This window comes from Camelus bactrianus, chromosome 7 (genome assembly GCF_048773025.1).
Source record: "Camelus bactrianus isolate YW-2024 breed Bactrian camel chromosome 7, ASM4877302v1, whole genome shotgun sequence".
NCBI classification, from domain to species: Eukaryota; Metazoa; Chordata; class Mammalia; order Artiodactyla; family Camelidae; genus Camelus; species Camelus bactrianus.
Genome location: NC_133545.1, coordinates 57,855,494 through 57,871,150, shown reverse-complemented (window position 1 = coordinate 57,871,150; position 15,657 = coordinate 57,855,494). Strand labels below are relative to the sequence as shown.

The following is a 15,657-nucleotide window of genomic DNA, read 5'->3' as shown; positions in this document are numbered from 1 at the left end:
ACCACTACACACCTATTAGAATGGCCAAAATCCAGTATGTAATAAAAAATAATTTTTAAAGCCAGATATATTTGTATTTATATATGATAATCATTACCCTTTGTCTGTCTTTAAATAGTGGTTTTTACTTTCCCTAAGTTTCATTACACTAAGAGTCTTCTCTTATATTAAGGATGATATTTTAATATTTTTTGATTTTTAAAACAACTACTAAATGGTCTTAATACTTGGCATATAGTGTTTTGTGATATATTTGGCTGCATATTTAATTGAAAATGAGGTTTTGGGTAAAAATTCTGTTTTCTGACATGTAGCTCAGTTTTTTCTTTAAGATTTGTTGCTTTAAATTATAGTCAGTTTATTTAGCTTAATATTTTTCTAGTTTTATAATAACTTACTTCATATTTTTATATAAAGATGCTTGGTGTTTTTTAAAAAAGGATACTATTGCTTGACACTCTCTTTCCTGAGGATTGAAAGTGGTACATTCATCCCTCTAGCTGGGTATTCGACATGTAGGTCATCTGTAATCCCACTGCTTCTGAGCTCATTCTGTTAATCTTACTTCTGTCTATTTTATTTAGTAAAAATACCATTTCACAATTAGTTTGGTGAATCTCTTTAAAAACACAAATATGCATATTTTCACAGTTCTCTTTCAATTTGATAACTTTCAGTTATTAATATTGATGTGAAAAACCAAATGTTTTGAGTAACATTACTCAGAGACATCTAATATTGATCATATCTAATTCAGAATAAAACAAAATGTTTTAAACATTTCACAGGGTCATGAAAGTCTTAGCATTTAAGATATTTTAGTATTTACTCTAGCCCTTTAACTGGTATGTGCTAAGATTCTGAAATATGTTTAAGTTGCTGTGAGATTGAGGAGTAGAGACAAATTTACTTATTTTTCTTTTAAAGACGCCTAGCTGTTGGGCAGAAGAAGGAGCAGAAAAGAGATCACATCAGCGTTCTGCATCATGGGGGAGTGCTGATCAACTAAAAGAGGTAAGTTACTTCTGTCTTCAGTCTATAACCTTCTTGGTTCTAGCAAATTATCTTAACTGTTTCCTGAATATAACGGTACTTCCTGTATTTGTGATAACCTTACCTCTTTCAGAGTTTAAGGGTTGCCTTCCACGTTTTGGTGAACAATTCGGATTTTACATTATTTGTGCCCTTCATGTCCTTTATAAATATTTGTTATGCACTCAAGCTCTTCCCTTTCCAGAATGAAGCCTGATTTTATGTAATTTTATCTTGTTCATTTTAGTTGTTTTTTGTTCCCACTTCAGCTTTGTTGTTTTTGAGTTACAGCAACTAGAACTGTAAATCATAGGTTTTACAGTAGTGTTTTCTGCTTCTCATAGATTTTTTTTAATGATTTTCAGCATATTGTTGCCCTTTGAGACCCAGTAGTACAGTGGAATCCATGTCTTCTAGAAATAGTTTTTATTACCTATGAATACCTTTTATTACCTATGAATAACCTAAATTATAATAGTTTTATGTATATTTGGGGTTATTTTTCCTGACAGTGTTATCTTTCATCTGTCTAAATTCTTACTTGTTTTTTATAGAATTACAGAAACTTAGGGGGAGGGTATATAGCTCAGTGGTAGAATGCATGTTTAGCACGCATGAGGTCCTGGGTTCAATCCCCTGTACCTCTCTATACTAATTACTTCTTCCCCCCACAAAAAATAAATCTAGCCCATCTCCTATATAAACACTCAGAAAGATGCTCATCTAGATTATTACAGTCATTCTTAGTAAGAAAAACTCATCACTTGGCAGGAGAACCAAACCAGTTCAATTGTTTTAGCTTAAGTTGTTAAATAATTCATTTGTATATCGAATTCAAAATTATACCTCTAAGTTTTGACTTTGCCCTCTGTATCAATATTAAGTCTGCTTTAAATATTTGAAAGGCTTGCAATATATCATTTTCCTCCAGGGTAAACACTGACATTTCTCTCAAATATATTTCATAGGCCATAGTTTCCATGTCTTTTAGTATCATTTTCATATACTAGGGTTATCAGTAACTCTCATATACTGTGGTGTCTGGACTGAATAGATACAGTAGTCTATTAGACTTTGCCCATGACTGTATTACATTTTTAGTTATCTTCTTTATATTATTTATGTAGAGAAATCCTCAATTGCTATCTACCCTACACACAAACCCATATGCATATTTTTGAATAACAAAAAAATAAATTTGTACTTTTATCTCACAGGTAAATACATTCTTAAAGTTAGAGCCAAGATTTGGTACTGTCGAACATGGGACTATAGCAACACATAATATGCACCCTTAAAAGAGGAATCGCTGACATGACTGAGGAGAGATTAAATTGCTCTCCCCACAAAGCAAACATACAGCTGGACAAAACTATCAGAATAACTAATTCATCACTCTGGAATTCAACCAAACAAATTGAGAAGCTTTATTCATAAAAAATACTGAACTCAGGGTAAGAGTAACACAAGTTTGTGATGTTCTTATCTGGTGCTATGCCACTTTCCCTTTTCTTCATCCCCAACTTTGTTGGTGTGGTTTTTCAGCCAGGATGGGGCAGGTCTTGAAAACCATAAGCTTTGCTGCCCCTGCTAGAGAGAGAACACTCACTAAGGGAGTGCTGTAGATTAAGATTGTAATCTTAGTTGCAAACCAGGAAGGGCCAATGGCTCTGCTAGTCTGAGGTATTGGTCTAATTTGGGGCAGGCAAGAAACTCATGGAGTTGCAGGATTTTATGGAGAGTTCTAGGAGGTAAGACAATCATGGGGGCTTGATAAGTTTACCACATATCCTATGTTGACTGGAGGCTGTGGACATGCCCAGCAGGAAATGAAGTGGGTCCAAGTCACCCATGCATCACTGGTCAGTGAAGCCTAAGAGTTTCTAGAGAGGAGATTCAAGCAGGCCTAGTGGTAATAAAATCTGGGGCCAAATTCTAAAAGCCCCAAACTTTGAATACATTCCTCATTCCACACATACATCCTATCCTGGGAGCAGAAACTTTACTGGGTTTAGATGTTTGAATAAAATTTCAAAATAGTTTTTGGCTGAATACTAAGGTGATATGAGATCAGCTTAAAAGGATCTCAAAAAGCCAGCCTTAGAGAGAAAAAGAGGAGAAATAGACTAGAGTTATCAGTGGCTGCACACCATGGAGAAAACACTTTTTTTGATCCATCAACCACCCTCAGAGAAAATCTGAATCTAGAGTTGCTACAGTATAATGTCCAACATTCAACAAAAAATTTAGAGATAGGCAAAGAAACAAAGGACGACTCATATTTAAGAAAAAAAGCAGCCAGTAGAAACTGTATCTAAGTGTCTCCATATGTTGGATTTAGCAGACTAAAACATCAAAGCAGCTATTGTAAGTATGTTCAGAGAACTAAAGGAAACCATGTTTAAAGCATTAAAGGGCAGGAGGACAACAGTGACTGAATGAGTAAAGAATTTCTACAGAGAGCTAATTATTATTAAAATGATATAAACACAGACCCTTAGGTTAAAAAGTATAGTAACTAAAAATTCACTACATGAGCTCAAATAGAAGATTTGAGAAGAACTGGTGAATTTGAATATAGGTCAATAAAATTTATATACCCAGAATGGTCAGAGAGAGAAAGATTGAAGAAAAGTCAAAAGAGCCTCAGAGGCTTGTGAGGAAATACTAATTTATATTTATGTATATGTAAATATACATACATACACACACACACACACACGATGGGAAACCCAGGAGAGGGGAAAGGGGGAGAGGAAGAAAGAGGAAGGGAGGAGAGGAATTTAAAAGTATTTGAAGAAATAATGGCAGAAAACTTTCCAGATTTAATGAAAAACAATCTGTAGATTCGAGAAGCTCAGCAAACCCCAAGTAGGAAAACACAGAGACCCACACATGGACAACATCAAAGTTAAACTATTGAAAGCCAAAGGATAAGAAAAAACCTTGAAAGCCAGAAGAAGAAAATGACTCCTTATACACACGGGACCAATAATAGTTTTAATGGCTGATTTTTCATCAGAAACAGTGGAAACCATAAAGTATGACATATTCAAAGTGCTAAGAGAAAAAAAATCAACCAAGTATTCTTTTAAAATAAAGATGAAATACAATATTCCTAGGTAAACAAAGACTGAGAGAATTCCCCGCTACTAAACTGTCTGTTACCCTGAAAGGAAATAACTCCAGTTTATTTCAAAACCATAGGAAGAATTGAAGAGTGTTGAGTATGGCAAATATGTGGGTAAATATGAAAGAGTCTATAGATGCATTTTTCTTATTTTTCTACATATTTTAAACACATAAGATTATATAAAACAATAATTATAACAGTTCTCATCTTAAGAACACATGACATATATACATGAAATATATATGACAATAATAACACAAAAGAGGGCCAGGGAAAAGACATATTTTGTAGTGTAATCTCTATTTTACTGGAATTAAGTATTATTTTGAAGCAGATTGTGATCAATTAAAATATCTATTATAATCCCTAGAGCAGTTGCTAACAAAATAACTCTAAAAAATAGAAAATTAAAAAAATCATAAAGGGATTAAAATGGTATACTAAAAAAAAAGCCACACACACACAAAAAAAGCAGCAAAAGAGGAAGAGGGGAATAAAATAAGATGTTACACAAATAGAAAAACATCAAAATGTCAGGAGGAAATCCAACCATATAAATAATTACATTAAATGTGAATAGAATGGAAGACCTATGTAAAAGGCAGAGATTGTCAAACTGTATAAAAAAGCAACACTCAGCTATATGCTGTCTATAAGAAGCACACCTTACATTCAAAGACACAAATAGGTTGAAAGTAAAAAGATGGGAAAAGATACACAATGAAAAACAGTGATGATAAGAAAAATCATCAGACAATAATGACCTTAAGACAAGAAGTATTATTAAAGACAAATACAGACATTTCATAATGACTAATGAATACATCAGGAAGATATAGCAGTCAAAAACTGTGTGTACATCTAACAACAGTCTGAAAGGCATGAAGCAACACTGTAGAAGATGAATTCAGTTTCTGTAATTGGAGATTTCAACACCCTATTCTCAATACTTGGTAGAACAACCAGCTAGATAGAAAATGAGCAAGGAAATAGAAGACTTCAACAATATTCATCCATCAACTTAACCTAACAGACGTATGTAGAAAACTCTACTCAGTGACTGTAGGATACACATTCTTTTCAAACACATGTGAAGCATTTTCTGGATTAGACCATATGCTGAGCCATAAAACAAGTCTCAATGTATTATAAAAGGTTGAAGTCATATAACAGAAATTAATCTTTAAAAGCTCCAAATGTTTGTCAATTGAAAAATACTTACCTAATAATGCAAGGGAAATTTTAAAATATTTATAAATGAATGAAAGCAAAAAGATAGCTTAGAATTTATGGTACAAGCTAAAGCAGTGCTTCAAGGAAAATTTATACCTTAAGCATATAAAAAAGAAGAGAAAATTCTGAAATCAGTACTTAAGCTTCCATCTTAAGCAACAAGAAAGAGAAGAGCAAACCAGACCACAAGCAACCAGAGGATAGATATAAGACAGAATATAGCAGAAACCAATGAAATAGAAGAATACTAGAGAAAAATTAATGAAACTGAAAGTTGGTCCTTTGAAAAGATCAAAGTTTATAAAACTTTGTCTGACCAAGAAAAAAAGACACAGATTACCAAAATCAGCAGTGAAAGGGGTGACATTACTACCAACCTTACCAGAACTTAAAAGTGTTATAGAGAATAAGAATACTATGATCAAAGTTATGTCATCAATTTAGAAAATAAGATGAAGTGGATAAAATTCTAGAAAGATACACTAATAGAAAGAAGCAAATTGCCAAAACTGATTTAAGAACAATTAGAAAATACAGATAGACTTGTAACAAGTAAAGAAATTGAATGAGTAATTAAAAACCTTCCCACAACGAAAATCCCAGGGTTGGATTTGGTGAATTCTATCAAATATTCAAAGAAGAAATAATTTTAGTCCTTCACAAACTCTTTCAAAAATAGAAAAAAAGGGAACACTTTTGCATTCATTTTCATTTCCTCATTTTATCAGTGCAGATTTATCTGATTTCAAAGTCAGAGACATCTCAAGAAAATACAATTTCAGAACAATATCTCTCTTGAATATAGATGCAAAAATCCTTAACAGAAATATTAGCAAACCAAATCCAGCAACTTATAAAACAGATTATACACCAAGAAAAAGTGGGATTTGTTCCAGAAATGCAAAGTTGGTTTAAGATCCAAAATTCAATTAATGTAATACACTATATATAAAATACAGAACAAAGTCACATAATTATCTCAGTAGAGTCAGAGAAAGCATTTACCAAACTTCAGCACTCATTCATGATAAAAAAAAATCTCTCAACAAACCAGAATAAAAGGGAATTTTCTCTGCCTGATAAATTTATGATTTATGAAAAATTATGATTTATGAAAAACCTGCAGATAACATCATGTGCAATGGTGAAAGCCAGAATACTTCCCACCTAAGATCAGGAATAAGGCAATGATGCCCACCGTCACCTTGTCACCACTTCAGTATTGCACAGGAGGTTCTAGTCAGTGCCATCAGGCTAGAAGAATAAATAAAAAATATCCAGATTGTAAAGGAAGTGGTAAAACTGCCTTTATTCACAGACATATGATACTATATGTAGAAATTCCCAGGGAATATACAAATATATTACTAGAATCAATAAACAAGTTCAGCAAGGTTGAAGGAAAAAAGATCAACATACAGTGGTTTGCCTAGACGTTTGATACGAACAGTCCCCAAAATAAGAAAGCAATTTATTACAGTAGTATCAAAAATATTAAAATACTTAGGAATAAATTTAACCAAAAGCAGGGCAAGATTTGTACACTTAAAATGACAAAAATGTTGCAGGACAAAATCAAATAAGGTTTAAATTATGGAAAGGCTTATTTTGTTCATGAATTGGAAGACTTAATATTATTTAGATGGTAATTCTCTCCAAATTGACTCAGCATAATCCCTGTTAAAATCCTAAGGTTTTTGTTTTTGGTAGAATTGACAAGCTAGCCCTAAAATTTATGTGGAAATGCAAAGGGCCAAGGAATGGCCAAAAATAATTTTGAAAACCAGGAAAAAATTTGGAGGACTCGCATTATACAATTTCAATACTTCTTATAAATAAACATTAATGAAGTTGGCAGAATATTAGCATAAAGAAGATATATTATATAAATGGAACTAAATTGTGAATTCAGGAATAAACCCTTATATTTTATGGTCAGTTGATTTTTGACATAACTGCCAACACAACTCAAAGGAGTTGGAAAAGGACAGTGTTTTTAACAATTGATGCTAGAATAATTATATGTAAGAAAAAAACTCAAGTCCTTTACTCTCACCATAGAGAAAAATTAAGTCAAAATGCATCATAGTCTTATTAAATATAAGCTCTAAAATTATAGAACTTCTAGAAGACCTTGACTTACAAGGCATTCTTAGATACAATACCAGGAGTAAGGCCATAAAAGAAAAAATTCTGAACTTTATTAAAATGAACATTTATACTATGCCACTAAAAGAATGAAAAGACAAGCCTCAGACTGAAAAAATATTGGCAAGTCATATTTGATATAGGGCTTATATCCAGAATATATAAAGAACAAATCAATAAGAAGACAACCTATTTAAAAATAGGTAAGACAGTTTGGTATTTGGATGGCAAATGACAACATGAAAAGGTGTTCATCATTGAACATTAGGCAAATGCAAATTTAAACCATGAAATACACACCTACTACCACAATCACTGTAATCTAAGTGGCAGATAATGCTGAATATTGACAAGAATGAAGAGAATCTGGAACCCTCAAATGTTAGAAATATAAAATGACAGTGACTTTTGGAAAATGGTTTGACAGTTTTCTTAAAAGTTAATCAGAAACTTAGCATATAACCTAGCAATTCTATTCCTAGGAATCTGTATAAGAAAAATGGAAACACATGGCTACATTGAAACATGTACACAAACATAACATAGTTGTTCATAATAATAAAAGCTAAAATTACAGAAATATCCATCATTTGGTAAAATGACAAATAAAATGTGAACTCATGCAATGGCATACTATTCAACAGTAAAAAGGATCACTACGCTGAATACTGATACATGCCACAATGTGAATGAACTTAAAGAACATCTTCCTAAGTCACTAAACTTTCCTAAGTCAGTAAACTTCTTTCTGTAAAAAGCCAGATAGCAAATATTTTATGGTTTGTGGGCCATATAGCCTCTGATGCAGCTACTCAGTGCCACTGCTGTAGTGTGAAAGCTGCCGTGGACAGTATGGGGTGGACATGGTTATGTTGCAATAAATTATATTTACAAAAGCATGTGACCTGCTAGATTTGGCCTGAAGACTATAGCTTGCCAATCCCTGCAAAGTGAAAGAAGCCAGATGAATAAAACTACATATTATATGGTTTCATTTATATTGAAATACCAGAAGTAAAATCTATAGAGGAAAAAAAAAGCCCATTAGTGGTTGCATACAGCAAGTAGGAGTGGGCCTAGGGGAGTGGCAGCTGGCTACATACAGACTCAAAGCAAATTTAGAGTGGGATGACAAAGTCCTAAAACTGCATTTGTGATTATTTTGTACAACTCTACAAAGTGATTACAACTTACTGAATTTTACCCTTACAATGTATGAAGGGGATGTAAAGTATAATTCAGTAAAGATGAAAAAAAAAAAGAATAGATATAAAAGACTAGTGGGTTTTCCATGGTATGTCCATGGTGGATACTAAATTCTATATGATGTATAACTGAGGCTGGAAAAATGATGAGTACGTAGGTGAAAACTAAAAGTGAGAATAATAATAGTTGTAATAGATGACAGAATTGGAATTTGAGGAAATTACGAAAACCAAAATTATTATTGAAAGAGTAGTATTTTTTAAAGTTATATACTACTTAAATTCAGTGTTTTTTTAAAAAAAGAACATTTGACCTGCTTCCTTGTCATGGGATCAAATTCAGCTGTACCATATCCATTCTCCTTTGAGTCACATGCATGCTCTCCACCTCAGATAATTTACATCCAGATTTCTGATTAAAATGTCAGTGAAAGCACCTATATATAATCTGCCTCCACTTTGCTCCAAGTTTATAGGAATACAACGTGAAAAATTTTCAAAGAAATATATAAGTAAATATATTTTAGCTACATTTAAGACAAGGAAAACCCCTGCCAACTATGAATAGAAGGGAAATCCTTAGTTATGAGTGGATGTTGATGCTATCTGATTCACAAAAACCTGGATCATGTTGGCCAGGTTTCTGTGAGTTAAGCAAAATTTAGGAGTATAGATCCTTACACATTTTAAGAGAGTCAAATATGTCTTGCAAATGGTGAGAGATTGGAACTAGGTTGTCTTCATAAAGCAGGAAACTAGGACCATGTTTCTAGGCAGTAGAATTAGACCCGAAATAACTCTACCTGACTCTGTTGGTGTTCTTTTGGGCCAGAGAGGCAGCTTTGCAAAAATGGAAATAGTAACAACATGCTGTGTGTGGATGTGGCATCTGGAATTGAGCTCTCTACCCATGTGAGACTAAAACCCCAGTCAACCTAATTTAAGACTTGCTTTGAAGCTATGCAACTCTAGGGTGCTGGTCTGAGCAACCATGAAACGATATGGCAATAGAAACTCACAGAGGATAAAACTCCCACATATGGAGAGCTCACAAGCAAGGATTTTAGGGCATGTAAGGAAATTATTGCCATAAGAGACAGCAGATACATTAAATAGGATCATTTACATCTGAGAAAATAAGAATTTAGAACACAATCCCCAAAAAAGAACTTACAGTGTTTAAGAATTTCAAACGAAATACTAACTTGCAACGAGAACAGGAGTAATTAAGAACAGGCAGAATGATAAAGGACCCTTGCAAGTCTTGTGAATAATAAAAGTTGATGAAATTAAAAATTAAAAACTCTTTGATGGATTAAATTGACACAGCAGAAGAGAGAATCAGTGAATCAGAAATCTTACCTGAGAACTGAAAGTCTGGATGAGCAAATCATCTAGAATATAGGAAAAAAGACAGAGGCTGAAAACATGAAAACAAATTAAGAACACGGAAAATAGACTTTGAGTAAGGAGTTCCAGAAGGTAAGAATAATAAGCATCAGGGAAGAGATATTTCTTAAAGGTTTAAAATATGCTAGATTTGGAGAATGATATGTCTTCAGATTGAAAAAGCCCACTAATTCCAAGGAGGATAAATAGGAAAAAAAAAATGTCCACCTTGGGTATAGTGAATTGTAGATCAAGGACACACACACTCTCACTCACACACTTCACTGCAGTTAGAAAAAAAAAAGCAGATTACCTACAAAAAGCTGCGAATCAGATTATCAACACATTTTTCAGAAACTAATTGATACCAGCATACAGTGAGGTTATGGGTTGTGTCCATGTTAAGGAAATGAATCCACATGAGACATCATTTTCTTCTATGAAAAGATTTACTTTCCCTCATTGAATTCTGTTTACTAGAGGGTTGTTAACCCCACCTTTTTTATTTTACAGACTAAACAAGTGCATAAGTGTACTTTTCCATTGGTTAGATATGTGGTTCTCTGTTTATGTAACACAATGTTAAATTAATTTATGAAGCATAACTACAGTTTAAGAAGTCTGCTAAGCAAAGTAAGGATTTAATTAATACTTACTGCTTTCATGGTACTTGATTTGTATATGTTTAATAGAGGTAAAAGAGAAAAAAGATAAATTTAAAGATACTGTTTAGCATACATTGTCAGCCTTTAGTGGCACTGCTTCTTTTCATGGTATAGCATCAAATGAATAAGGCTGTATGCTCAATATTGTGTACAGCATCTGGCATTTCAAAATAAACAGTAGATACAGTCTACTTCTTAAAACACTCAATTATATATTAGGAAAAGCAACTAAGACTTTAAAGGATAATCACAGAAGGACTTATATTAACTCCCACTATCCTTATACAGTGAGAGAAGTTCGTCTCTTCCCTATGGTGCAAAACTAGAATGTCTTAAACTCCTGTGGTCCCTTTAAGTGAGTGTGCTTTCCGATCTTTTACAACACTTAGAGGTGGCAACTTCTTTTATGGTTACAACTACTCCTCTTCTGACTAGGGCATACCACATCTGAGTGACTTCATGGGTAAGGGGTCCTGGAGGCTCCTTTTCCCTTTCTTGCTTACCTCCTTCCCAGCTCCATAGCTACGTTTTCTAATCCCTCTGGAGTTGGAGCTCAAAAGAGAGGGAGAGGTTAAGGGAATAGAAATGTTCCTGCTTGATAGTACTGTTATAAGATACCTTTCCATTACCTGGGCTTGACAAATTTTTAAAACTTCCTTTTTTTTGTAGAGTAATTTCATGAGTTCTTTGAACATCCCTTGTTGCTGCACATTTCTGACCTACAGTTCTATCTTAACTCTTTTCCTTAGCCTCTAGAATTCTAGAAGTAATATTGTTTCTCAGCTGCTGAGCTCTACTTACCCTTTTAGGTGGTCTTCTTAAGTGGGACCTACGACAACCCTCCAGTGACTCTCACTTTCAAATTTCCCAAATGGTTCCTGGGAAATTTATACATTTTTTAATCCGGTTAATGTCTGAGAGTTTAGGCTGGTTTTAAATACAACAGTAAATCTGTATCATCCCAGCTCAACATTTTCAGTATTTGGAGTGGGAGGTGGATTCTACTCCATCATGTCTTATATATGGGGAACACTCAGTCTTTCCAAATTGTTTCTTTAAAATTATTTTCACTTCATTTGAGGCAAAAGAGGAAGTACACTCCCTCATATCTTGGGTTTGATTACCTCCTACTTACAGCATAGTAAGTTAGCCTTTTATTATTTCATGGATGCTGACAGAAGGCATGAGGCTTTGATTACTCACAGCTCAGCAGGAATCAAGACTATCAAGTTTGCTTTAGTACTCCTGAACCACAAGTCCCATGGGAGTGAAGGGGAGGGCCCAAGTGGGTGCCTGCACATACAGTAGATCACATTACAGGAGAGAAACAGAGCTTGGAGAACCCACTGTTTTTATCGTAAGCAGTAAGTAAACCTACTCTACCCCAGAGGGTGACATTCCAGAAAGCATATAAATATTACTGTATTGTTTTGTTTTTTTATGCTGTTTCTGATTTTGATAAAGACAAGTTGAAAAAGATGAGCTTACTATTAAGTCCTTTACTGGAAATAAGGAAAAATCATGGGCTGCTTCTTTATCTCACCAGTAAGCCCTCCTCTGGGATAGTTCTTCTTAGATGGAGCCATCTGGAGCAGTAAGTGAAATGATTAGGAAAGTTTCTTTCTTCTGATCAAACAGTGATTAATAGATGTTGTTGTGATCTTCCTTTTTTAAGTGAGAAGAATAAAAGTTTTCTTACAGTTTTGCTAAGAGTATGCCTTCTGCCCTAATAGTGTGTTAACTTTTGGTATTTTTAAAAATTGTTTTATCATACTAGAGGAAAATCATTGCAATAATATTTTCTCTGGAACTAAAAGACAATAGTCTGAAGAATTTTTATTTAATTATGTGATAAACCTTTTTAAAATACATATATTTATCCAATAAATTCTAAGTCCATATTAAGTTGAATTATAAAGATGGCCTATAATATTTTCATTGTTTAAAATTAGATCCAATAGGAACAATTTTTTAGGGTTTTACAAACTGCTTATCAAAAAGGTAAGAAATGTATCAGTAGGTTAGTATGTAGTCAGTTAATTGCTTCATCAAATTTTTGTTCATCTTTACTGCAATTTCACATCTTGCAAGATCTCCAACATTAAGAAAGGAAGTTACTTTGCAAAGTGGTTGAGATGATGAGCCAATACATAGTGACTGGTAGTTATTTGTGAACATTAACATAGTATTACTTTCAGCAGCAGTGGTAGGTAATAGAAAGAGGTTATGAACTACAGGCTAAAGGGCTGGGTCTGCCATTTATTAGCTGTGTTATGTTGGGAAAGGTAATTTATTTTTGACAGTGTTTCCTCATCAGTAAAACAGATATAATATATCCGTGGGATCCAGTGAGTTTGTGAACTGTTTCTTAAATGTTAGTCTGGTATTGTTGTCATCATGCTTGTTGACACATATGCCATATTGGTAAACATGCTTCTATATTAAAAACTATTTTATATGTATAAAAATTGTCCCAAAGCTAACTATATCTGTGGGGATGAATCTGTCCCTGTCTCTCTGTTCCTGGGGTGGGGGTTTGTGTGAGTCTGCATGTGGGCAAGCATGAAGGCATGTAAAGGTGATGTGCATGCAGGTGACATCTCCCTGTGCATGTGTGTGCTTGCACATCTGTGTGTTCGTTGTAAGTGCATGCTTGTGCATACATATGCCTGTGTTTGTGCATTTGGTATCATGGGACTGAATGGACAGCAATTATTTCATTGGGTTTGCCTATTGGAACTTGAAAGAAAAACAGGAAAATGGATAATTCATATTCATATTAAGCAAAAAGAAGTTTAAAATTTTTACTTTTAGTATTATTTTAGAGTACGTACTATTGCATTTTAAATTCCTTTGAATACCGTTGAGGGATATAATACGTAAAATTCATTTTTAGACTGCAGAACCTTTCTTTTGGGACATTGATCATCACAAGCACTAAAGTTTGTCACATTCTCTTTTTTCATATAAAAGGGAATAACAACTTGAGATTCATGACTTCTTAAGCTTTTTTTTTAGAAAAATAAGTTGGATTAATATTTTTAGTAATTTTTTTTTAAAGTTCAGTGGTTGTCAAAATTCTCATTCCCATTTGTATGTCTTCATTTTTTGTAATATTTCTTTATCTCCTTGTGAATTATTAACTTAATTCTTTAGGCAATACAGAATAGTGATTAAGAGAGCAGACTCTGGAATTCCACTTCCTAAAGTTCAAATACCTTTTTCACCACTTGACTTTGTGACTTTCAGCAAGATATTTAACCTTTCTACCCCTCAGTGTCCTTACCTATCAAGTGGGAACAATAATAGTACCTATCTTATAGGTTTTTATTGAAAAATGATTGAGAGAATTCATATAAATGCAAGTGGCAAAGGGCCATTTTCCTGGCTTTAATCTAGCTTTCTTCACGTTTTTCCTTCTCTTCTGAAAGTCCCAGGATCCCGTTTGTTTCCTTTCCTGCTGCCACTCAGCTCTTCAAGATTTCTCATTTCCTTGGTGTACTATGGAATAGAATTCACTCTGAGAAATATGTCCCTCCCTTTCAGTACCTGAGGCAAAAATACTCAACTGGTCTTTTGAGGCTAAGGGTTTAGTTTTATTTTGTTTTTAAATGTTAACAACAGTGGGGGAAACTAATAGGACAAAAATAGCAAATAAACAAGGACAATGTTACCAGGTTTCCAAAAATTTACAATAAAATGTGTTCCTAGTTCTTAGATTTTAAGTGGGGCCAGTCCCTGAGTTTTCTTCTAATTCCTCAAATGTTTTAATCATTTCTTTGTATTTATGCTAATTCTTTTCTCTACAATTCTTATTTCTTCGCTGTGACCCAGGGTTATTTTTTTAAACTTTGGCACTCGTGCTTATTAGTAGGACCCATTTCATGTTTAAAGAAGGTTCCTCTTACCTTCCCTCTTAGTTTTTTTTTAAATTTCAGCTTTATAGAGATATAATTGACATAGAACATTATGTGAGTTTAAGGTATCTACAGTGATTTGATATATGTATATATTGCAAAGTAATTACCACAAGAATGTTAGCTAACATATCCATCACCTAACATTGTTATAGTTTTGTGTGTGTGGAGTAAGAACTTTTAAGATCTATTCTTTTAGCAACTGTCAAAATATACAGCAGAGTGCTATTAACTGTAGGTTTCATGCTGGACATTACATCTCCAGAAGTTACTCATTTTATAGCTGGAAGCTTGTACCCTTTGACTACCCTCACCCATTTCAACCCCCTACCCAACTGCTGCCAACCAGCAGTCTGTTCTCTGTTTCTATCAGTTTGTTTTCAGATTCCACAAATGAGTGAGGTCATACAGTATTTGGCTTTCTTTTTTGATTTTTTTTTCACTTAGGATATACCCTCAAGGTCCATTCTTAATTTTTTTCTTAAAGCCACAGCATTTATTTAGAAACACAAATAAAATTCACCTATAGCTTAGTTTTTAAAAAATCCGGTCAGTATAACTTTGTGTTCCCTCTTTGTAAAGGAAGGTTGTGTATGGGTATTTCATCATAGTAACTAGGGTGAGTAGGCCCACCAAAGTGAGGATCAAGAGCTTCTGTGCAATTCATTGGAATTTGGGATTCATTAGAGAGACTGTCTCAGGCAGAGGTTCAGAACTACGGATGGATGAGATGGGGGTGGTGTGTGTCTGGGGTGGGGGTGGGGTGGAGGGAAATTGTAATTCCCTCTGCCCCTTCCTCCCAGAGACATCTTTTTGTCTACTATCTACTGGTACTGAGGTTAGGGAGAAGAGGTGGCTTAGGATGACCATGGGCTCTTGAGCATCAAAGGGAAAGGAAGAGAAATTCTAAGTAAAAGCTATGGAAGGTGAGCATA

At 33.9% G+C, this 15,657-nt stretch overlaps 1 protein-coding gene across 3 annotated transcripts in view; it reads left to right on the top strand.

The window, feature by feature from the left end:
• The window catches only part of GLCCI1 (glucocorticoid induced 1), an 84,744-nt gene that overhangs the window by 44,602 nt on the left and 24,485 nt on the right, over positions 1-15,657 (top strand). For all 3 annotated transcript variants that reach the window (XM_045508520.2, XM_010972149.3, XM_074367441.1), the window contains exon 3: positions 928-1,014. In XM_045508520.2, coding sequence (XP_045364476.2) covers positions 928-1,014 — 87 coding nt within the window. The remainder of the gene's footprint in view (positions 1-927; positions 1,015-15,657) is intronic.